Source organism: Oncorhynchus nerka, linkage group LG9b (assembly GCF_034236695.1).
Source record: "Oncorhynchus nerka isolate Pitt River linkage group LG9b, Oner_Uvic_2.0, whole genome shotgun sequence".
NCBI classification, from domain to species: Eukaryota; Metazoa; Chordata; class Actinopteri; order Salmoniformes; family Salmonidae; genus Oncorhynchus; species Oncorhynchus nerka.
The window spans coordinates 51,833,555-51,858,374 of record NC_088424.1 but is presented as its reverse complement, the minus strand read 5'-3'; the positions used below and the strand labels follow the sequence as shown (position 1 = coordinate 51,858,374).

At 46.9% G+C, this 24,820-nt stretch overlaps 1 protein-coding gene across 1 annotated transcript; it reads right to left on the bottom strand.

The window, feature by feature from the left end:
- Nucleotides 1-3,507: 3,507 nt before the first annotated feature.
- On the bottom strand, nucleotides 3,508-24,813 carry hectd3 (HECT domain containing 3). The gene is made up of 19 exons (XM_065013647.1): nucleotides 23,949-24,813; nucleotides 23,623-23,783; nucleotides 23,417-23,509; nucleotides 22,626-22,761; nucleotides 18,205-18,326; nucleotides 17,592-17,705; nucleotides 17,384-17,466; nucleotides 16,677-16,842; nucleotides 13,985-14,066; nucleotides 13,101-13,283; nucleotides 12,927-12,984; nucleotides 11,988-12,091; nucleotides 9,960-10,163; nucleotides 9,479-9,685; nucleotides 9,260-9,389; nucleotides 6,035-6,109; nucleotides 5,861-5,942; nucleotides 4,300-4,371; nucleotides 3,508-4,137 (listed from the first exon to the last, which is right to left on the bottom strand). The coding sequence occupies exons 1-19, from the start codon at nucleotides 24,300-24,302 to the stop codon at nucleotides 4,053-4,055; spliced, it is 2,511 nt and encodes an 836-aa protein (XP_064869719.1). The 5' UTR covers nucleotides 24,303-24,813; the 3' UTR covers nucleotides 3,508-4,052.
- Nucleotides 24,814-24,820: the final 7 nt, after the last annotated feature.

The following is a 24,820-nucleotide window of genomic DNA, read 5'->3' as shown; positions in this document are numbered from 1 at the left end:
TTGACTGCCGCCATCTGTGAGTGTGCACCACCCAGGATAAACTAGAAAGCCCCAAAACTATTACTGCAGAGATTTATACTTCGAGTACCAGTCAAAAGCTTGGACAAGCCTCAATCCAGAGTTTAGTATGACTATTTTCTACATTGTACAATAATAGGGAAGGCATCAAAACTATGAAATAACATAGAATCATGTTGTAACCAAAAAAAAGTGCTAAATCAAAATATATTTTATAGTTGAGATTCTTCAATAAAGCCACCCTTTACCTTGATGACAGCTTTGCACACACTCGGCATTCTCTCAACCTCCTTAAGTTAACCCTAATTATTCCTAAAACTAATAGCATTGTATTTTGGACAAATCATACACTAAACCTCAACTACATCTTGTAATAAATCATGTGGATATTTAGCAAGTTGAGATGACTAAACTGCTTGGAGTAACAAAGATTACGTATGTAACCATGGTTATGTGAGCTATATGGATCACTCCAATATATTGGTATCACTCCGCGGCGGAGGGATACATCCGACGTGAGGATTTACAGATTTACTCCAGTGTACACCTGTGTCACTGCTGGGGTCCGCCCCTATACATAGACCCCATGGCCGCGACACACGTTCTCTACATCATTTGAGGCTCCTCTAGCACCGTAGAGGAGAAGCAGCAGAGGCAGGGAAAGGGTGTGTCAGGGGTCCTGCCGGGGCCCGTCTGGCTCCCTGAGCGCCTGGGTCCCTCAGTCACGTCCCTATGGCGGTGATGGTTGACAGGTTGTTGTTCCACTGCACACTGTGTCCCTCCCCACTGTCGTTCCTCAGCACGAGGTGATGGGGCAGGAGGGGGACCCCACCGTCGTTCCTCAGCACGAGGTGATGGGGCAGGAGGGGGGACCCCACTGTCCTTCCTCAGCACGAGGCGATGGGGCAGGAGGGGGACCCCACCGTCCTTCCTCAGCACGAGGCGATGGGGCAGGAGGGGGACCCCACCGTCGTTCGGGTGCAGGTGTGTGACGACAGTCCGTCTGCCTTGGACCCAGGGCCTGAGGTGGCGGCATGAACCATCTCAGTCTCCCTACGAACCTCATCAGTCTGCTCCAGCATGCCATTAACCAGAGATGGCGCCGGGAGGTAACCACCTGCACCATGTCCCGCTCCCCCCTGCCCAGGCACGAGGTATGAAGAGCTCCAGGGGGGATGCCACCATCACACCGGTCACAAAGGGAAGCCATAATAAACCCAGCCAAGACAGCGAGGCCACGGAGCAGAGGTACAACGCCCTGGGAGAGTTTATGTCGTGACCCACTTGGAGTGATAGGAGTCCAGTGAGGGATACAATACCCAGTACCTCTGCAAAAATGGGGAAGACCCCTGTGGGAAAAACAGGCAGACAAAACAGCTACCAGGTAATGGATCTAATATGTGAGTTTAAAATTATAATTTGTTAACGCCAACTGTAATATTACCTCGCTGGTTTAATATCCAAGCAGTAGAAACAGCACCATATGATGGAGTAACTCTGTTAAGGAACTCCAAATGTAGTGGAAGTCCACCACGACACTCTTACATTATGTGGAAGAAAAAAAAAACTGGGGCAATTAGCAGATAACCCAACAGCATGTTAAGCAATTCACAACACAAGCCAGGATGCACACGGAGTCGTAGTGTAACGTCAACGAAACACAAGCACGACAAACCACGGACGGAAGACACAGATCAACCGCTCGCAGCTGAGTGCAGCACTCAAGAGGGGCTTGGCCATGTGGCCAGCTGCAAACAGCCAGTGAGTATACGTCCACGCAAGATATTACACTTACCAAGCGAACTTCATAACGTTTGAACCTCAAACCATACGGACGTCCGCTGAGAAGATGAAAGAGAACATGTTTCGCGGCCATGGGATCTATTTATAGGGGCGGACCCCAGCCGTGACACAGGTGTACACCGGAATAAATCTGTAAATCCTCACGTCGGATGTATCCCTCCGCCGCGGAGTGATACCAATATATTGGAGCGATCCAACATAGTGAAACATAACCCTGGATAGTAAACTGTCATGGTCAAAACATTTTGATACAACAGTAGCTAAAATACGAAGAAGTCTGTCCATAATAAAGCGCCGCTCTGCCCTAACAATATCAACAAGGCGACAAAAAAATAATTAAAAAACACCTTATGGAACAGCGAGGACTGTGAAGCAAAACATACATAAGCATAGACACATGCATACATACACACACGATAACATACGCACTATACAAACACATATTTAGTACTGTAGATGTGGTAGTGGTGGAGTAGGGGCCTGAGGGCATAATGTTGTATAAACTGCCTTAATTTTGCTGGACCCCAGGAAGAGTAGCTGCTGCCTTGGTAGGAACTAATGGAGATCCACAATAAACCCCAGGAAGAGTAGCTGCTGCCTTGGTAGGAACTAATGGAGATCCACAATAAACCCCAGGAAGAGTAGCTGCTGCCTTGACAGGAACTAATGGGGATCCATAATAAACCCCAGGAAGAGTAGCTGCTGCCTTGGCAGGAACTAATGGGGATCCATAATAAACCCCAGGAAGAGTAGCCGCTGCCTTGGCAGGAACTAATGGGGATCCATAATAAACCCCAGGAAGAGTAGCTGCTGCCTTGGCAGGAACTAATGGAGATCCACAATAAACCCCAGGAAGAGTAGCTGCTGCCCTGGTAGGAACTAATGGGGATCCATAATAAACCCCAGGAAGAGTAGCTGCTGCCTTGGCAGGAACTAATGGGGATCCATAATAAACCCCAGGAAAACTAGCTGCTGCCTTGGCAGGAACTAATGGGGATCCATAATAAACCCCAGGAAGAGTAGCTGCTGCCTTGGCAGGAACTAATGGAGATCCACAATAAACCCCAGGAAGAGTAGCTGCTGCCTTGGTAGGAACTAATGGAGATCCACAATAAACCCCAGGAAAACTAGCTGCTGCCTTGGCAGGAACTAATGGGGATCCATAATAAATACAAATGATGTAGTCACCTGGAATGCATTTCAATTAACAGGTGTGCCTTATTAAAAGTTCATGTGTAATTTCTTTCCTTCTTAATGTGTTTGAGCCAATCAGTTGTGTTGTGACAAGGTAGGGATGGCATACAGAAGATATCCCTATTTGGTAAAAGACCAAGTCCATATTATGGCAAGAACAGCTCAAATAAGCAAAGAAAAATGACAGTCCATAATTTCTTTAAGACATAAAGGTCAGTCAATATGGAAAATTTCAAGAACTTTTAACATTTCTTCAAGTGCTGTTGCAAAAACCATCAAGCACTATGATGAAACTGGCTCTCATGAGGACCGCCACAGGAAAGGAAGACCCAGAGTTACCTCTGCTGCAGAACTCTTAAGTTCATTAGAGATACCAGCCTCAGAAATCCCAGCCCAAATAAATGCTTCACAGAGTTCAAGTAACAGACTTTTGACTGGTTCAAACATAGAAATATTGCCCATATTATGGAAAATAAAACATCAGAAGTCATGTTTCTTCCACATTAGTTTATTATATACAGTACAGCTGTAAATAGTTGGCACCGTTGTAGATATGGTATACTTAAGCAATAAGGCCCGAGGGGGGTTGTGGTATATGGCCAATATTCCACAGCTTAGGGCTGTTCTTAGACACGACGCGACACAGCCCTACACTGAAGTATATTGGCCATAAATCACATTGCTATTATAAACTGGTTACCAACATAATTAGATCAGTAAAAATCTGTTTTGTCATACCCATGGTATACAGTTGGATATACCACAGCTTTCAGCCAATCAGCATTCAGAGCTCAAACCACCCAGTTTATAAATGATAATAGGCTTTGGCAGCAGCTTCAGATAGTGATGCTAATTCTGCGTTCATTACATTAGCCAATCAGCGGTCTCGGTAAGTTCAAAGCACATGAATGCACACAACTTGTTGCTCCCAGTTTACAAGTACTATTTTCGGCGTTCCCCCCCACTTGTAATAAATGCTGCATAAATACAGGTGGGCGTGGCATAAAACTGCTATATGGGCGTGGCAGGGGGCGTGGTCACTCCTCCCAGGGACTCATGTCAGTGTCGATGGCAACACAGTTGTAGGCAGCATAGCGCAGCTTGTCCTCACACACTTTTGCACTGCAGGGGACACAAAGTTAGGGAATTAGCTTTTACTGGAGAATGTGGAAGAGTATAACCATTGCAATTTCATATCTACAATCTCCGTTATATGGAACCAAAGAAACCACTTTCCTTCTAAATATTCTGATAACAGTAGAGAGAATTGCCATTAAAACTCACCTGGGGTAGTTGGGTAGATACAGGGTACTGGAGCAGGTGGAGGACTGTGGCAATGCATCTGTAGTCTCAGAGCTAGAGGTCAGGGAAACCAAAGATGTTATAATGCATCTGTAGTCTCAGAGCTAGAGGTCAGGGAAACCAAAGACGTTATAATGCATCTGTAGTCTCAGAGCTAGAGGTCAGGGAAACCAAAGATGTTATAATGCATCTGTAGTCTCAGAGCTAAAGGTCAGGGAAACCAAACCAAAGACGTTATAATGCATCTGTAGTCTCAGAGCTAGAGGTCAGGGAAAGCAAAGATGTTATAATGCATCTGTAGTCTCAGAGCTAGAGGTCAGGGAAACCAAAGATGTTATAATGCATCTGTAGTCTCAGAGCTAGAGGTCAGGGAAACCAAAGATGTTATAATGCATCTGTAGTCTCAGAGCTAAAGGTCAGGGAAAGCAAAGATGTTATAATGCATCTGTAGTCTCAGAGCTAGAGGTCAGGGAAACCAAAGATGTTATAATGCATCTGTAGTCTTAGAGCTAGAGGTCAGGGAAACCAAAGATGTTATAATGCATCTGTAGTCTCAGAGCTAGAGGTCAGGGAAACCAAAGACGTTATAATGCATCTGTAGTCTCAGAGCTAGAGGTCAGGGAAACCAAAGATGTTATAATGCATCTGTAGTCTCAGAGCTAGAGGTCAGGGAAACCAAACCAAAGACGTTATAATGCATCTGTAGTCTCAGAGCTAGAGGTCAGGGAAACCAAAGACGTTATAATGCATCTGTAGTCTCAGAGCTAGAGGTCAGGGAAACCAAACCAAAGACGTTATAATGCATCTGTAGTCTCAGAGCTAGAGGTCAGGTAAACCAAACCAAAGACGTTATAATGCATCTGTAGTCTCAGAGCTAGAGGTCAGGGAAACCAAAGATGTTATAATGCATCTGTAGTCTCAGAGCTAGAGGTCAGGGAAACCAAACCAAAGACGTTATAATGCATCTGTAGTCTCAGAGCTAGAGGTCAGGGAAACCAAAGATGGTATAATGCATCTGTAGTCTCAGAGCTAAAGGTCAGGGAAAGACGTTATAAAAAGTGCAATAACATCAGCATCTTATAAGGTATTTGCTTTGGGATTGCATCCCACTAACGTAGGCTAAAAGGCATCCCACTAACATACGGTAAAAGGAGTCCTACCAACACACGGTAAAAGGAGCCCTACCAACACACGGTAAAAGGAGTCCTACCAACATACGGTAAAAGGAGTCCTACCAACACACGGTAAAAGGAGTCCTACCAACACACGGTAAAAGGAGTCCTACCAACACACGGTAAAAGGAGCCCTACCAACATACGGTAAAAGGAGTCCTACCAACATACGGTAAAAGGAGCCCTACCAACATACGGTAAAAGGACTCCTACCAACATACGGTAAAAGGAGCCCTACCAACATACGGTAAAAGGAGCCCTACCAACATACGGTAAAAGGAGTCCTACCAACATACGGTAAAAGGAGCCCTACCAACATACGGTAAAAGGACTCCTACCAACACACGGTAAAAGGAGCCCTACCAACATACCCTTGTTTGTCAGGGAAGATGTAGATGGGAGCAGGAAGACGGCTCCTCCCCGTCACAAACCTCAGGAACCGGCTGCGGTCCTCTGGAAGAGGAGGGAACAGTCAGAGAGTTAGTGAGTGAAGAGAGGACAGAAGATAGAGCCACAGAGACAAAAAGAAGACGGTTTTAACTGACCATTAGTGAAGTTCATGAGAGCTTCCCACAGGTACTGTACCCTGACATCAGTCTGCTCCAAGTCCTCATATCGAGCTGTAGGAGAGAGAGACAACACTAGGGTTTATTATCAACCTGATGTGGAGAGAGACAACACTAGGGTTTACTATCAACCTGATGTGGAGAGAGAGAGACAACACTAGGGTTTATTATCAACCTGATGTGGAGAGAGAGAGAGACAACACTAGGGTTTATTATCAACCTGATGTGGAGAGAGAGAGACAACACTAGGGTTTATTATCAACCTGATGTGGAGAGAGAGAGAGACAACACTAGGGTTTATTATCAAGCTGATGTGGAGAGAGACAACACTAGGGTTTATTATCAAGCTGATGTGGAGAGAGAGAGAGACAACACTAGGGTTTATTATCAACCTGATGTGGAGAGAGAGAGAGAGACAACACTAGGGTTTACTATCAACCTGATGTGGAGAGAGAGAGAGACAACACTAGGGTTTATAATCAACCTGATGTGGAGAGAGAGAGAGAGAGACAACACTAGGGTTTACTATCAACCTGATGTGGAGAGAGAGAGAGAGAGAGACAACACTAGGGTTTACTATCAACCTGATGTGGAGAGAGAGAGACAACACTAGGGTTTATAATCAACCTGATGTGGAGAGAGAGAGAGAGAGAGAGAGACAACACTAGGGTTTATAATCAACCTGATGTGGAGAGAGAGAGAGAGAGAGAGAGAGAGAGAGACAACACTAGGGTTTATTATCAACCTGATGTGGAGAGAGAGAGAGAGAGAGACAACACTAGGGTTTATTATCAACCTGATGTGGAGAGAGCGAGAGACAACACTAGGGTTTATTATCAACCTGATGTGGAGAGAGAGAGAGAGAGAGAGACAACACTAGGGTTTATAATCAACCTGATGTGGAGAGAGAGAGAGAGACAACACTAGGGTTTATTATCAACCTGATGTGGAGAGAGAGAGAGAGACAACACTAGGGTTTATTATCAAGCTGATGTGGAGAGACAACACTAGGGTTTATAATCAAGCTGATGTGGCGAGAGAGAGAGACAACACTAGGGTTTATTATCAACCTGATGTGGAGAGAGAGAGAGAACACTAGGGTTTATAATCAACCTGATGTGGAGAGAGAGAACACTAGGGTTTATTATCAAGCTGATGTGGAGAGAGAGAGAGACAACACTAGGGTTTATTATCAACCTGATGTGGAGAGAGAGAGACAACACTAGGGTTTATAATCAACCTGATGTGGAGAGAGAGAGACAACACTAGGGTTTATTATCAACCTGATGTGGAGAGAGAGAGAGACAACACTAGGGTTTATAATCAACCTGATGTGGAGAGAGAGAGAGACAACACTAGGGTTTACTATCAACCTGATGTGGAGAGAGAGAGAGACAACACTAGGGTTTATAATCAACCTGATGTGGAGAGAGAGAGAGAGACAACACTAGGGTTTATTATCAACCTGATGTGGAGAGAGAGAGAGAGAGAGACAACACTAGGGTTTATTATCAACCTGATGTGGAGAGAGAGAGAGAGAGAGACAACACTAGGGTTTACTATCAACCTGATGTGGAGAGAGAGAGACAACACTAGGGTTTATAATCAACCTGATGTGGAGAGAGAGAGAGAGAGAGACAACACTAGGGTTTATTATCAACCTGATGTGGAGAGAGAGAGAGAGAGAGAGACAACACTAGGGTTTATAATCAACCTGATGTGGAGAGAGAGAGAGAGACAACACTAGGGTTTATTATCAACCTGATGTGGAGAGAGAGAGAGACAACACTAGGGTTTATTATCAAGCTGATGTGGAGAGAGAACACTAGGGTTTATAATCAAGCTGATGTGGCGAGAGAGAGAGACAACACTAGGGTTTATTATCAACCTGATGTGGAGAGAGAGAGAGAACACTAGGGTTTATAATCAACCTGATGTGGAGAGAGAGAACACTAGGGTTTATTATCAAGCTGATGTGGAGAGAGAGAGAGACAACACTAGGGTTTATTATCAACCTGATGTGGAGAGAGAGAGACAACACTAGGGTTTATAATCAACCTGATGTGGAGAGAGAGAGACAACACTAGGGTTTATTATCAACCTGATGTGGAGAGAGAGAGACAACACTAGGGTTTATAATCAACCTGATGTGGAGAGAGAGAGAGACAACACTAGGGTTTACTATCAACCTGATGTGGAGAGAGAGAGAGACAACACTAGGGTTTATAATCAACCTGATGTGGAGAGAGAGAGAGAGACAACACTAGGGTTTTTATCAACCTGATGTAGAGAGAGAGAGAGAGACAACACTAGGGTTTATTATCAACCTGATGTGGAGAAAGAGATCAGAGAGACAACACTAGGGTTTATTATCAACCTGATGTGGAGGAGAGAGAGACAACACTAGGGTTTATAATCAACCTGATGTGGAGAGAGAGAGAGAGACAACACTAGGGTTTATTATCAACCTGATGTGGAGAGAGAGAGAGAGAGAGACAACACTAGGGTTTATTATCAACCTGATGTGGAGAAAGAGAGAGAGAGAGACAACACTAGGGTTTATTATCAACCTGATGTGGAGAGAGAGAGAGACAACACTAGGGTTTATAATCAACCTGATGTGGAGAGAGAGAGAGAGAGAGAGACAACACTAGGGTTTATTATCAACCTGATGTGGAGAGAGAGAGAGAGAGAGACAACACTAGGGTTTATAATCAACCTGATGTGGAGAGAGAGAACACTAGGGTTTATTATCAAGCTGATGTAGAGAGAGAGACAACACTAGGGTTTATTATCAAGCAGATGTGGAGAGAGAGAGAGACAACACTAGGGTTTATTATCAACCTGATGTGGAGAGAGAGAGAGAGACAACACTAGGGTTTATTATCAACCTGATGTGGAGAGAGAGAGAGAGAGAGAGAGAGACAACACTAGGGTTTATTATCAACCTGATGTGGAGAGAGAGAGAGAGACAACACTAGGGTTTATTATCAACCTGATGTGGAGAGAGAGAGAGAGAGACAACACTAGGGTTTATTATCAACCTGATGTGGGAGAGAGAGAGAGAGGGACAACACTAGGGTTTATAATCAACCTGATGTGGAGAGGGGACATAAGATGGGGCCACATGTGATGGTACTGAGTCAGTCTGGGACTACAAGCCTGCCGATCTTCAACCACATCAAGGTCCATCTGATTACTCACTGAGTCGTTTGAGTGCCTCCACGGTGATCTCCGGGTCTCCACAGACCTTCTTCTCCACCTCCTGCCAGGTTAGCAGATCCAGCACGGCCTGAGGCACTACCTTCACCAGCCCCGCCTGCATAGCACAGACCTGGAACAGACACACGCATGGTTACAGCATCTCCCTCCACACGAGACAACCCAGACCGACATGAAGGCCATCAGAAAACCCCTTCCCACCTGGTGTCTGCTCTCCTCCAGGCGTGCCTTCTGGACCAGGTGAATGAACTCCCTGCGGTCTTGGTACCGTACCACCTGATTGCTGCCGCCTGGTAGCAGCTCTACCAGTCTGCCGTCACTCAGCAGGGTAGTGTACACCAACTCCTCCCCAAATTTAAAGTCAAATGTCTCCTTGTCCATGACCTCCATGGCCTCCAGCAGCTTGACCTGTAGAGAGACAGAACAGAAGCAAACTAACATTTTAAAACAGACGGGAAAATCACATTATCCAATGTGTTGTCAGAATATTGCAACTAGCGATTGTATCGCCTATAAAAAAACAGAATAGATACAAGCTTCAATAAGTATGCCAAGGATGAAAACGTCCGTGGACTGAATCCTAACTTGAGTTCTGCCATTTTCACAGTGGTCGTCTTTTACTTCGATGTGTGATTTACGCTGAAGGCAGTGACGTTAGATGTGACAACAGCACAGGGCTCACCAGGACAGAGTCAACAGCAGGGAAGTCTTTGCTCCAGCTGACAGCCTCCCCTGTTAACTGTTTCCACACCAGACCAGGCAGAGCCAGCACCAGGAAGTCTTTTCCTCGGAGAGCGGCTCCCATCAGCTGTCCGATCCACTCAAACTTGTGGAACTCTCTGCAGGACGGGTTGGGAACATAGTGGTCTCTGGCCTCGCCTGTTCCCTGGGAGCAGAAATTGGCTGTTAGTTAAAGAGGTAGAGGTTAGGGGTAGTTACCTGGTTAGATGTTAATGAGGTAGCGGTTAGGGGTAGTTACCTGGTTAGATGTTAAAGAGGTAGAGGTTAGGTTAGGGTTAGTTACCTGGTTAGATTTTATAGAGGTTAGGTTAGGTAGAGGTTAGGGGTAGTTACCTGGTTAGATGTTAATGAGGTAGAGGTTAGGTTAGGTAGAGGGGTAGTTACCTGGTTAGATGTTAAAAAGGCAGAGGTTAGGGGTAGTTACCTGGTTAGATGTTAAAGAGGTAGAGGTTAGGTAGAGGTTAGGTAGAGGTTAGGGGTAGTTACCTGGTTAGATGTTAAAGAGGTAGAGGTTAGGTTAGGTAGAGGTTAGGTATAGGTTAGGGGTAGTTACCTGGTTAGATGTTAAAGAGGTAGAGGTTAGGTTAGGGGTAGTTACCTGGTTAGATGTTAAAAAGGCAGAGGTTAGGGGTAGTTACCTGGTTAGATGTTAAAGAGGTAGAGGTTAGGTTAGGTAGAGGTTAGGGGTAGTTACCTGGTTAGATGTTAAAGAGGTAGAGGTTAGGTTAGGTAGAGGTTAGGTAGAGGTTAGGGGTAGTTACCTGGTTAGATGTTAAAGAGGTAGAGGTTAGGGTTTAGTTACCTGGTTAGATGTTAAAGAGGTAGAGGTTAGGGGTAGTTACCTGGTTAGATGTTAATGGGGTAGAGGTTAGGGGTAGTTACCTGGTTAGATGTTAAAAAGGCAGAGGTTAGGGGTAGTTACCTGGTTAGATGTTAAAGAGGTAGAGGTTAGGTTAGGTAGAGGTTAGGTAGAGGTTAGGGGTAGTTACCTGGTTAGATGTTAAAGAGGTAGAGGTGAGGTTAGGTAGAGGTTAGGGTTAGTTACCTGGTTAGATGTTAAAGAGGTTAGGTTAGGGGTAGTTACCTGGTTAGATGTTAAAGAGGTAGAGGTTAGGTTAGGTAGAGGTTAGGGTTAGTTACCTGGTTAGATGTTAAAGAGGTAGAGGTTAGGGGTAGTTACCTGGTTAGATGTTAAAAAGGTAGAGGTTAGGTTAGGTAGAGGTTAGGTAGAGGTTAGGGGTAGTTACCTGGTTAGATGTTAAAGAGGTAGAGGTTAGGTTAGGGGTAGTTACCTGGTTAGATGTTAAAAAGGCAGAGGTTAGGGGTAGTTACCTGGTTAGATGTTAAAGAGGTAGAGGTTAGGTTAGGTAGAGGTTAGGGTTAGTTACCTGGTTAGATGTTAAAGAGGTTAGGTTAGGGGTAGTTACCTGGTTAGATGTTAAAGAGGTAGAGGTTAGGTTCGGTAGAGGTTAGGGTTAGTTACCTGGTTAGATGTTAAAGAGGTAGAGGTTAGGGGTAGTTACCTGGTTAGATGTTAATGAGGTAGAGGTTAGGGGTAGTTACCTGGTTAGATGTTAAAAAGGTAGAGGTTAGGTTAGGTAGAGGTTAGGTAGAGGTTAGGGGTAGTTACCTGGTTAGATGTTAAAGAGGTAGAGGTTAGGGGTAGTTACCTGGTTAGATGTTAAAGAGGTTAGGTTAGGGGTAGTTACCTGGTTAGATGTTAAAGAGGTAGAGGTTAGGTTAGGGGTAGTTACCTGGTTAGATGTTAAAGAGGTAGAGGTTAGGTTAGGGGTAGTTACCTGGTTAGATGTTATAGAGGTTAGGTTAGGTAGAGGTTAGGGTTAGTTACCTGGTTAGATGTTAAAGAGGTAGAGGTTAGGGGTAGTTACCTGGTTAGATGTTAAAGAGGTAGAGGTTAGGGGTAGTTACCTGGTTAGATGTTAAAAAGGCAGAGGTTAGGGGTAGTTACCTGGTTAGATGTCCTGTTGAAGAAGGGTAAAGGCAGGAGGCACTCTGCTGAACTGGGACACAGCTCTTCAGACATGTCTGCCAGACTGTCTCTAAAACCACCTCCTTCAACAACAACAACAACATATTCACAGTCCTAATAATAAATAAGATGATGCCCTCTGCTATGAGTCTGATTTATTCACAGTCTGATCCACCACTGGTCTGATCAACAACAACAACATATTCACAGTCTGATCAACAACAACATATTCACAGTCTGATCAACAACAACATATTCACAGTCTGATCAACAACAACATGTTCACAGTCTGATCAACAACAACAACAACATATTCACAGTCTGATCAACAACAACAACATGTTCACAGTCTGATCAACAACAACAACAACAACATATTCACAGTCTGATCAACAACAACATATTCACAGTCTGATCAACAACAACATATTCACAGTCTGATCAACAACAACAACAACATATTCACAGTCTGATCAACAACAACATGTTCACAGTCTGATCAACAACAACAACAACATATTCACAGTCTGATCAACAACAACAACAACAACATATTCACAGTCTGATCAACAACAACAACACATTCACAGTCTGATCAACAACAACAACAACATTCACAGTCTGATCAACAACAACATATTCACAGTCTGATCAACAACAACATATTCACAGTCTGATCAACAACAACAACAACAACAACATATTCACAGTCTGATCAACAACAACAACAACATATTCACAGTCTGATCAACAACAACAACAACATATTCACTGCTACATTATTTTCCTTTCAAGTCTGTTATGATACCAGTTTATTATTAACACATTCATTTCACCATCTGTTAGATATCAAACCCAGCTTCCTGAGACCGCTAAGTAAATGTGATGGTCAATAAGGATGCTGGGGAGAGAGATTACTATACCTGTAGTCCAAAATCTTCTCAAACTTATCGGATGGCTTCAGACCCTCGTAGACCTGCATGGGTTAAAGCCAGATGTCTAAAATCATATAGCTACAACACACACACACACACACACACACACATATATATTCCCCCCTCCCACCCAAACACACACACCCCCCTCCACTACCTGTGTGAAGACCGCGTTCTTAGCAGTAGGGTCCAGTGAGGGGTTGTCTCTGTGCTCCATGGCCAGTCTACGGTTGATATAGAGCCGGGGCATAAAGTTAGGCTTGCTGGTCTCGGAGTCCTTCAGACACTGGGTGATCAGGGCCGAGCGACGCTTGGACAGCAGCAGGAACGGCTTGATACTCTAGGGGGCAGCAGAGAGCACAACTGTCAATGGGGACGTGATAATACATTTTAAAAAGGGACACTGCAAGATTTAGGTAGTTTATCTACTTCCCCCCCCCCCCCCCCCCGAGTCAGACCAACTCATGGAGACTATTGTATGTCTCTGCGTGCAGTTTGGAGATGATTGAGGTTAGCTTAGCGCAATTGCTGGAAGTCTCCAGGTACAGTAGCCAGCTCCTCTCAGAAAGCAGGGGAATAAACGTTCTACTCTAAAAATGTGTGGTTGGCCATTTATAGTCTTCAAATACATAGTCATTGACATGTTATAACATGCGTTAATTTAACTGATAATCAAAAAGAAACCAGATTATATCCACTTCCTCATTCTTTCCCGGTTGTCTTAAGAGATGGTAACGTTGCATCCGGCTCATGGAGATGCCCGTGCGCTCACAGATGCTATAACAGGACAGGTACAACATTGTCATCTCTATACAAAATGGCATCCATGAGTTGGCCTAACTCTGGGTAAGTAGGTCAACGAAAATCTGGCAGCGTCCGTTTAAATGATGAAAGGAAAAAGGGAGGACAGTGGAGGTTTTTTTTTCTTTTTCCCACCAGCAGATCAGACATCTGTGGTGTGTCCCTCTCAACCAGTGGTCTCCAACCCTGGTCCAGGGGAGCTAGTGCAGGTCTTTGTTCCAGCCCAGCAACTAGACGTACCTTGATGTGGTTGAAGGTGGCCAGGCTGTAGTCCCAGGCTGGAACCAGGTGGGGCAGGAGACTGTCCAGCAGCGAGATGAACCTGAGGACACACAAGCTGAGTCACGACACCGACTGACCAGACTGGGGAAGAGCACCACAGACCAGCATTCATCTTGGTAGTATAGGAGGAGTGTTTCATGATGATCACAACAAGCTCCATGTTCACCATCAGGCAGGGTCTTACCTCTGTATAACCAAGGCCCTGTGGTAGAGGACATCAGGCAGGGTCTTACCTCTGTATAACCAGGGCCCTGTGGTAGAGGACATCAGGTAGGGCAGGGTCTTACCTCTGTATAACCAGGGCCCTGTGGTAGAGGACATCAGGTAGGGCAGGGTCTTACCTCTGTATAACCAGGGCCCTGTGGTAGAGGACATCAGGCAGGGTCTTACCTCTGTATAACCAGGGCCCTGTGGTAGAGGACATCAGGTAGGGCAGGGTCTTACCTCTGTATAACCAGGGCCCTGTGGTAGAGGACATCAGGTAGGGTAGGGTCTTACCTCTGTATAACCAGGGCCCTGTGGTAGAGGACATCAGGTAGGGTCTTACCTCTGTATAACCAGGGCCCTGTGGTAGAGGACATCAGTTAGGGTCTTACCTCTGTATAACCAGGGCCCTGTGGTAGAGGACATCAGGTAGGGTCTTACCTCTGTATAACCAGGGCCCTGTGGTAGAGGACATCAGGTAGGGTCTTACCTCTGTATAACCAGGGCCCTGTGGTAGAGGACATCAGGTAGGGTCTTACCTCTGTATAACCAGGGCCCTGTGGTAGAGGACATCAGGCAGGGTCTTACCTCTGTATAACCAGGGCCCTGTGGTAGAGGACATCAGGCAGGGTCTTACCTCTGTACAACCAGGGCCCTGTGGTAGAGGACATCAGGCAGGGTCTTACCTCTGTATAACCAGGGCCCTGTGGTAGAGGACATCAGGTAGGGCAGGGTCTTTCCTCTGTATAACCAGGGCCCTGTGGTAGAGGTAGGGCAGGGTCTTACCTCTGTATAACCAGGGCCCTGTGGTAGAGGTAGGGCAGGGTCTTACCTCTGTATAACCAGGGCCCTGTGGTAGAGGACATCAGGTAGGGCAGTGTCTTACCTCTGTATAACCAGGGCCCTGTGGTAGAGGACATCAGGCAGGGCAGGGTCTTACCTCTGTATAACCAGGGCCCTGTGGTAGAGGACATCAGGTAGGGCAGTGTCTTACCTCTGTATAACCAGGGCCCTGTGGTAGAGGACATCAGGTAGGGCAGGGTCTTACCTCTGTATAACCAGGGCCCTGTGGTAGAGGACATCAGGTAGGGCAGGGTCTTACCTCTGTATAACCAGGGCCCTGTGGTAGAGGTAGGGCAGGGTCTTACCTCTGTATAACCAGGGCCCTGTGGTAGAGGACATCAGGCAGGGTCTTACCTCTGTATAACCAGGGCCCTGTGGTAGAGGACATCAGGTAGGGCAGGGTCTTACCTCTGTATAACCAGGGCCCTGTGGTAGAGGTAGGGCAGGGTCTTACCTCTGTATAACCAGGGCCCTGTGGTAGAGGTAGGGCAGGGTCTTAGGGCCCTGGTTATACAGAGGTGTGGTAGAGGACATCAGGTAGGGCAGTGTCTTACCTCTGTATAACCAGGGCCCTGTGGTAGAGGACATCAGGTAGGGCAGTGTCTTACCTCTGTATAACCAGGGCCCTGTGGTAGAGGACATCAGGTAGGGCAGTGTCTTACCTCTGTATAACCAGGGCCCTGTGGTAGAGGACATCAGGTAGGGCAGTGTCTTACCTCTGTATAACCAGGGCCCTGTGGTAGAGGACATCAGGTAGGGCAGGGTCTTACCTCTGTATAACCAGGGCCCTGTGGTAGAGGACATCAGGCAGGGCAGGGTCTTACCTCTGTATAACCAGGGCCCTGTGGTAGAGGACATCAGGTAGGGCAGTGTCTTACCTCTGTATAACCAGGGCCCTGTGGTAGAGGACATCAGGTAGGGCAGGGTCTTACCTCTGTATAACCAGGGCCCTGTGGTAGAGGACATCAGGCAGGGTCTTACCTCTGTATAACCAGGGCCCTGTGGTAGAGGACATCAGGTAGTGTCTTACCTCTGTATAACCAGGGCCCTGTGGTAGAGGTAGGGCAGGGTCTTACCTCTGTATAACCAGGGCCCTGTGGTAGAGGACATCAGGCAGGGTCTTACCTCTGTATAACCAGGGCCCTGTGGTAGAGGACATCAGGCAGGGTCTTACCTCTGTATAACCAGGGCCCTGTGGTAGAGGACATCAGGTAGGGTCTTACCTCTGTATAACCAGGGCCCTGTGGTAGAGGACATCAGGCAGGGTCTTACCTCTGTATAACCAGGGCCCTGTGGTAGAGGACATCAGGTAGGGTCTTACCTCTGTATAACCAGGGCCCTGTGGTAGAGGTAGGGCAGGGTCTTACCTCTGTATAACCAGGGCCCTGTGGTAGAGGACATCAGGTAGGGTCTTACCTCTGTATAACCAGGGCCCTGTGGTAGAGGTAGGGCAGGGTCTTACCTCTGTATAACCAGGGCCCTGTGGTAGAGGTAGGGCAGGGTCTTACCTCTGTATAACCAGGGCCCTGTGGTAGAGGACATCAGGCAGGGTCTTACCTCTGTATAACCAGGGCCCTGTGGTAGAGGTAGGGCAGGGTCTTACCTCTGTATAACCAGGGCCCTGTGGTAGAGGACATCAGGCAGGGTACCCTCCAGTCGAGGATAACGCACTAGGTTAGGAGACTGAAACACGTCAGCGTTGAGCCCCAGGTCTCTCTCACACGACGACTTGATCTTCAGCCCTCTGATCCGAACGTCTATCCCCTCGTCTGAGACAGGAAGACAAAAGCCAGAGAGACAGGTCAGGAAGAGGTTGAGTCAGGAAGCGGTTGAGTCCATTTCAATTCAAGGAAAAAAAAAAAAAAAAAGTGTTATTCATTTTCAACTAGAATGTATTATTGTTTTATTCACTGATAGGACATGTTGTTAAGATCCTGACAGGAGGGGATAAGCCTGGGATTGATACAGTATTTAATTCAAGGCACATTTCTATATTTCCAAAGTCCAAGCTGATATCTACAGTGTGCCAACGAAGACACTGAGCCACTCCCAGATAAGGTGACAGGGTAGAGCTAAAGTCCGTCAGCTGGACAGGATGTGATGTCTGTCAAGGCTCGACAACTTTGATCAGAGCCCTGTATTCAGATTGCTGATCTAGGATCAGATCTCTTCCCCATGTCCATATGTAATTCATTATTATTAAAAAACATTTAAAAAAGGCCAAACTGATCCTAAACCAGCACTCCCGACGTAAATGATTAGTACAGTTGTGTGTATATTAATTATTCAATGTGTAGCCACCATTCTCACCCCTGCACTCCTCGATGCGAACCTCAATGACAGGCAGGTGGGCCGTCATGTCTTCCAGCACACACACCTCACCAATCAGATTGCTGAGGGACAGAGAAATAAACACACAGTTACAAAAGTTCACGTAGCACCTCCCGATGTTTCAAAACCTTTTCTATTCCGTTTGCTCTGCCGAATACGGCCCAGGTGTTCTTTCGGAGTAACTTACTCGTCTATGGTGACGTCGCTGAGCTTCTTCAGATTGTCTCCTTCCCCTCCGAACACAGTCACTCTTTTAGGCATGTAGTTGTCATCGGTTGAGTCAACCGTCAAGATCAGCTTACTGCCGGACAAGACAACAAAAACAATACAAAATTCATGTTTATTCTTCAGGTCTTCCTAAGACTTGACCAAAGACATGGTTTTGGTGGGCTAGTGGTCATCTGATGATGTACTGTCCCCAAGGGAGTGCCCCCAGGTTCCATACTAGGCCCCACACTGTTCTCCAACTGTCCCCAAGGGAGTGCCTCCAGGTTCCATACTAGGCCCCACACTGTTCTCCAACTGTCCCCAAGGGAGTGCCCCCAGGGTCCATACTAGGCCCCACACTGTTCTCCAACTGTCCCCAAGGGAGTGCCTCCAGGTTCCATACTAGGCCCCACACTGTTCTCCACCTGTCCCCAAGGGAGTGCCCCCAGGGTCCATACTAGGCCCCACACTGTTCTCCACCTGTCCCCAAGGGAGTGCCCCCAGGTTCCATACTAGGCCCCACACTGTTCTCCACCTACATAAATCCCAGGTTTTCCATGGTAGTGACAGGCCTTTATGACAGTACCACTTACTTGACTACGGTGCCTCTCTTCATGTGCAGTCTGATCCAGTGTTGTCCCTGCATCCCATCACTCTCCCAGTAGGTCTCTGTGTCTCCATCTGTCAGGCAACCTGCCCCACCACTAGGGTCCTCCTGACACACACACACACATTTTGTCACCTATGTTTGTTTTAAAATACCTTTTAGTCTTAGTCCCATTTTATTATTTTCTTAGTTATCAGTTGACTAAAACTCTGGACAATTTTAGTCTAGATTTAGGTCGGCCATTTTAGTCAGTGCATTTTTCTATTAAATGATGAATGTTTAGGCTACCTCTAACTTCCATCATGTGCACATTCAGATAGCCTTGTCCAACTAAGTCTACTATCCCCTCATATACCTTAGCTGGCAACACTGATATTGCGTCAGATTGTAACCAATGACAGCCATAATAACCATATATGCTAATTGCGTCAGATTGTAACCAATGACAGCCATAATAACCATATATGCTAATTGCGCCAGATTGTAACCAATGACAGCCATAATAACCATATATGCTAATTGCGTCAGATTGTAACCAATGACAGCCATAATAACCATATATGCTAATTGCGTCAGATTGTAACCAATGACAGCCATAATAACCATATATGCTAATTGCGTCAGATTGTAACCAATGACAGCCATAATAACCATATATGCTAATGTGTCAGATTGTAACCAATGACAGCCATAATAACCATATATGCTAATTGCGTCAGATTGTAACCAATGACAGCCATAATAACCATATATGCTAATTGCGTCAGATTGTAACCAATGACAGCCATAATAACCATATATGCTAATTGCGCCAGATTGTAACCAATGACAGCCATAATAACCATATATGCTAATTGCGTCAGATTGTAACCAATGACAGCCATAATAACCATATATGCTAATTGCGTCAGATTGTAACCAATGACAGCCATAATAACCATATATGCTAATTGCGTCAGATTGTAACCAATGACAGCCATAATAACCATATATGCTAATTGTGTCAGATTGTAACCAATGACAGCCATAATAACCATATATGCTAATTGTGTCAGATTGTAACCAATGACAGCCATAATAACCATATATGCTAATTGCGTCAGATTGTAACCAATGACAGCCATAATAACCATATATGCTAATTGACAGCCATAATAACCATATATGTCAGATTGTAACCAATGACAGCCATAATAACCATATATGCTAATTGCGTCAGATTGTAACCAATGACAGCCATAATAACCATATATGCTAATTAACAGATTGTAACCAATGACAGCCATAATAACCATATATGCTAATTGCGTCAGATTGTAACCAATGACAGCCATAATAACCATATATGCTAATTGCGTCAGATTGTAACCAATGACAGCCATAATAACCATATATGCTAATTGCGTCAGATTGTAACCAATGACAGCCATAATAACCATACAGGTAAAACATTCTCACAGCTCTGATTTTGTCCCCATCATAACCGTCATGGGGGTAAATAATAGTGGTTTCCTTGAAAATAGTCAACAACTCACATCTGCGAACCGCGACGTGGCAACACAGATGAATAAATAGACCTTCTGATGTGATCAAAGCAAAAATAGCCCCCATGAAAGTGAGCGAGAGAGTAAAAATGGTTTCTAGTTGAGGTTAGTTAGTGTCCTGGCTTCATATCAGTTCAAGAGAGTGACTGAAGAGACCTCCTGTGTGCTGGGCAGATCAGGCCAATCACAGACCTCCTGGGAGCTATGTGCTGGGCAGATCAGGCCAATCACAGACCTCCTGGGAGCTATGTGCTGGGCAGATCAGGCCAATCAGACCTCCTGGGAGCTATGTGCTGGGCAGATCAGGCCAATCACAGATCTCCTGGGAGCTATGTGCTGGGCAGATCAGGCCAATCAGACCTCCTGGGAGCTATGTGCTGGGCAGATCAGGCCAATCAGACCTCCTGGGAGCTGTGTGCTGGGCAGATCAGGCCAATCAGACCTCCTGGGAGCTGTGTGCTGGGCAGATCAGGCCAATCAGACCTCCTGGGAGCTATGTGCTAGGCAGATCAGGCCAATCACAGACCTCCTGGGAGCTATGTGCTGGGCAGATCAGGCCAATCAGACCTCCTGGGAGCTATGTGCTGGGCAGATCAGGCCAATCAGACCTCCTGGGAGCTGTGTGCTGGGCAGATCAGGCCAATCAGACCTCCTGGGAGCTATGTGCTAGGCAGATCAGGCCAATCAGACCTCCTGGGAGCTATGTGCTGGGCAGATCAGGCCAATCAGACCTCCTGGGAGCTATGTGCTGGGCAGATCAGGCCAATCAGACCTCCTGGGAGCTGTGTGCTGGGCAGATCAGGCCAATCAGACCTCCTGGGAGCTATGTGCTAGGCAGATCAGGCCAATCAGACCTCCTGGGAGCTATGTGCTGGGCAGATCAGGCCAATCAGACCTCCTGGGAGCTATGTGCTGGGCAGATCAGGCCAATCAGACCTCCTGGGAGCTATGTGCTGGGCAGATCAGGCCAATCAGACCTCCTGGGAGCTATGTGCTGGGCAGATCAGGCCAATCAGACCTCCTGGGAGCTGTGTGCTGGGCAGATCAGGCCAATCAGACCTCCTGGGAGCTATGTGCTAGGCAGATCAGGCCAATCAGACCTCCTGGGAGCTATGTGCTGGGCAGATCAGGCCAATCAGACCTCCTGGGAGCTATGTGCTGGGCAGATCAGGCCAATCAGACCTCCTGGGAGCTATGTGCTGGGCAGATCAGGCCAATCACAGACCTCCTGGGAGCTATGAGCTGGGCAGATCAGACCAATCAGACCTCCTGGGAGCTATGTGCTGGGCAGATCAGGCCAATCAGACCTCCTGGGAGCTGTGTGCTGGGCAGATCAGGCCAATCAGACCTCCTGGGAGCTATGTGCTGGGCAGATCAGGCCAATCACAGACCTCCTGGGAGCTATGTGCTAGGCAGATCAGGCCAATCAGACCTCCTGGGAGCTGTGTGCTGGGCAGATCAGACCAATCAGACCTCCTGGGAGCTATGTGCTGGGCAGATCAGGCCAATCAGACCTCCTGGGAGCTGTGTGCTGGGCAGATCAGGCCAATCAGACCTCCTGGGAGCTATGTGCTAGGCAGATCAGGCCAATCAGACCTCCTGGGAGCTATGTGCTGGGCAGATCAGGCCAATCAGACCTCCTGGGAGCTATGTGCTGGGCAGATCAGGCCAATCAGACCTCCTGGGAGCTATGTGCTGGGCAGATCAGGCCAATCACAGACCTCCTGGGAGCTATGAGCTGGGCAGATCAGACCAATCAGACCTCCTGGGAGCTATGTGCTGGGCAGATCAGGCCAATCAGACCTCCTGGGAGCTGTGTGCTGGGCAGATCAGGCCAATCAGACCTCCTGGGAGCTATGTGCTGGGCAGATCAGGCCAATCACAGACCTCCTGGGAGCTATGTGCTAGGCAGATCAGGCCAATCAGACCTCCTGGGAGCTGTGTGCTGGGCAGATCAGACCAATCAGACCTCCTGGGAGCTATGTGCTGGGCAGATCAGACCAATCAGATCTCCTGGGAGCTATGTGCTGGGCAGATCAGACCAATCAGATCTCCTGGGAGCTATGTGCTGGGCAGATCAAGCCAATCAGATCTCCTGGGAGCTATGTGCTGGGCAGATCAGACCAATCAGATCTCCTGGGAGCTATGTGCTAGGCAGATCAAGCCAATCAGATCTCCTGGGAGCTATGTGCTGGGCAGATCAAGCCAATCAGACCTCCTGGGAGCTATGTGCTAGGCAGATCAGACCAATCAGATCTCCTGGGAGCTATGTGCTGGGCAGATCAAGCCAATCAGATCTCCTGGGAGCTATGTGCTGGGCAGATCAAGCCAATCAGACCTCCTGGGAGCTATGTGCTAGGCAGATCAGGCCAATCAGACCTCCTGGGAGCTATGTGCTGGGCAGATCAGGCCAATCACAGACCTCCTGGGAGCTATGTGCTGGGCAGATCAGGCCAATCAGATCTCCTGGGAGCTATGTGCTGGGCAGATCAAGCCAATCAGACCGCACAACTGAAAGATATTCATTCCGTCCAATGAGAGGATTGCATGTAAATATTCCGCATGCATATGGAGCTTCATGTCAAATGTCCATTAGTCTCACATGGAATTCTCATCTCCTCACATTTCCGTTGACTAAAATTAGAAATTATTTTAATAGTTATTGTTTTATTCCAGGGCATCCTAGTTTTAGTCAGGAAAAATAGGTTGTTGACGAGTATTTTTTCATCATATTTATTGTTGACGAAATGAACACTGACTGACATACACACACACACACACACTACTCACTGAGCAGGAGGACACACACACACAACACAAACACACACACAAACACACACACACACACACACACACAACTCACTGAGCAGGAGGACACATCAATGCTGGTGACACACTGTTTGACACTGCCCAGGTTCTCATCCTCCTTTCCGATGTGGTCGTAGAAGTAATGCACCAGATCCTCGTCATATTCAAAAGTCCAGGTGGGAGGAACATATCTGGACAACAGAGAAGGGAACAGTACTGTTGGTTAGACCAGGCCACCTTAACTTCATTCAGTTTTTACAGAAAGTGTCCAAACTGCCTCAATATCTGCTGTAGCTCATCAGAGCCCGTTATCACCCATGGACCAGGGCTTAAACAGGTAGCTGTGTAGCTCATCAGAGCCTGTTATAACCCATGGACCAGGGTTTGACCAGGTAGCTGTGTAGCTCATCAGAGCCTGTTATCACCCATCACCGACCAGGGTTTGACCAGGTAGCTGTGTATCTCATCAGAGCCTGTTATCACCGACCAGGGTTTGACCAGGTAGCTGTGTATCTCATCAGAGCCTGTTATCACCGACCAGGGTTTGAACAGGTAGCTGTGTATCTCATCAGAGCCTGTTATCACCCATGGACCAGGGTTTGACCAGGTAGCTGTGTAGCTCATCAGAGCCTGTTATCACCCATCACCGACCAGGGTTTGACCAGGTAGCTGTGTATCTCATCAGAGCCTGTTATCACCGACCAGGGTTTGACCAGGTAGCTGTGTATCTCATCAGAGCCTGTTATCACCGACCAGGGTTTGAACAGGTAGTTCATCAGAGCCTGTTATCACCCATCACCGACCAGGGCTTGACCAGGAGCTGGCTTCGCCTCCAAACACACTGACCTGAGCTTCTGAACAGCTGCTTCATCACGCTCCGCGACCTTGGGTTTAGAGCCGATGTGAAGAGAACTCTCTACATCCACCACCTGTTCCCACCTGACAGAGAGCAGACCGTGTTAAACCGCTGAGCTAAAGCATCAAGCAGAGCCATTACAAGTCTTCAGATCTCAAACAAAGTTAGTCACCACCTCTGTTACACACACACACACCTGTCACAGGGCTTGTGGTCATATCCAAAGAGCTGCTGGTGTCTGCCGAGTGTCTCAGGTGATTCAACAGGTACCAGTCGATCTCCTCCCTCCGTGTGTTTACAGACCAAGACCCAGCCCTCCTCACACTCCTGACCCACGCGGTGCTCCTCCAACTGATCCTATAAAAACACACAGAGAGAAGCAGACACACAGAGGGTTAAAAGGACAACTGCCTCAAAATATGTACTGAGCAAAGGTGATCAGTCCTGTAACAAGAATGGAGACGTGACTTCATGACTAACCAGGAAGTGTGTAAAGCAATGAATCATTCAACTCTTTCTTACCTTGTTGATTTTAACCCACAGGCCGTGGCTGTTGCAATACTCTTCTCCTGTTGTCCGAATACATGTCCCTTTCTTTGGTTCGATGTTGCACTTGCATAGCTTCTTACTGTGGAGAGCTTGATGGGGGCTCTCCCAAACTGAAACCAGGGTCTTACCGACGGATGAGTTGGCGGTGGACGTACTAGACGAAGCGGTTGAATTGGATGACGAATCTTTGCAGATTTTATAACATACCTCTTTTGGGACGAAACATAGGCACTCGGGCACAGCTTCGCTCTTCCTGAAACAATCTATGCATTTGTTCAGAAACCGAATCCTTCCTAGTAAAACGTGAGGGTTGTCGCCCGGTGACATGTCTTTCTGTGTTGTTTAAAAAAAAAAGCTAGGTAAGTTAAAGCTAAGGAAGTTGAAGCTGGCCAGGCACACCAGTCCGTCGCAGGGCTAGTTAACTAGCTAACTATGCGTCACAGTCAACACACATTTCAACGGTGGACGTCACCTGACATTTCAGTTTTTCCGTTTACTTCTCCCTTTGTTTGCCCAGGATTTTTCTCGTGGACAAAGCTTCTATATTTGAACAAACAAAACAAAAAAAACACAAAGCTATTCATCCACCAGCCCGTTTCAAACGAAACGGTATATTCTCATCCGGTGTCACCGCTTTCAGCTACCTGACAGCTAACAGACACTTTCCGTAGCTCTCACCGGTAGCACTTAATCGGATCTGAAAAAGGGCGAACCGCCCATAACTTCAGCTAGCTTTCAATACGACAAGTTATGCTACCATGTCGGCTTCCGTCTACCTAGTAGCCTAGCAAGCTAGCTTACACCAACCAGTTTGTACACGACTAAAGCATCGGCAGGATGTTAAC

Bases quoted from the DNA above. Each gene is read 5' to 3' on its own strand.
- hectd3 (XM_065013647.1), bottom strand. From the start codon at position 24,302: ATGTCACCGGGCGACAACCCTCACGTTTTACTAGGAAGGATTCGGTTT. The intron at 18,327-22,625 runs GTGAGTTGTGTG...TGTGTGTGTCAG, and splicing joins TTGATGTGTCCTCCTGCTCA to GAGGACCCTAGTGGTGGGGC. The intron at 12,092-12,926 runs GTAATCTCTCTC...TTGTTGTTGAAG, and splicing joins GATTTTGGACTACAGGTATA to GAGGTGGTTTTAGAGACAGT.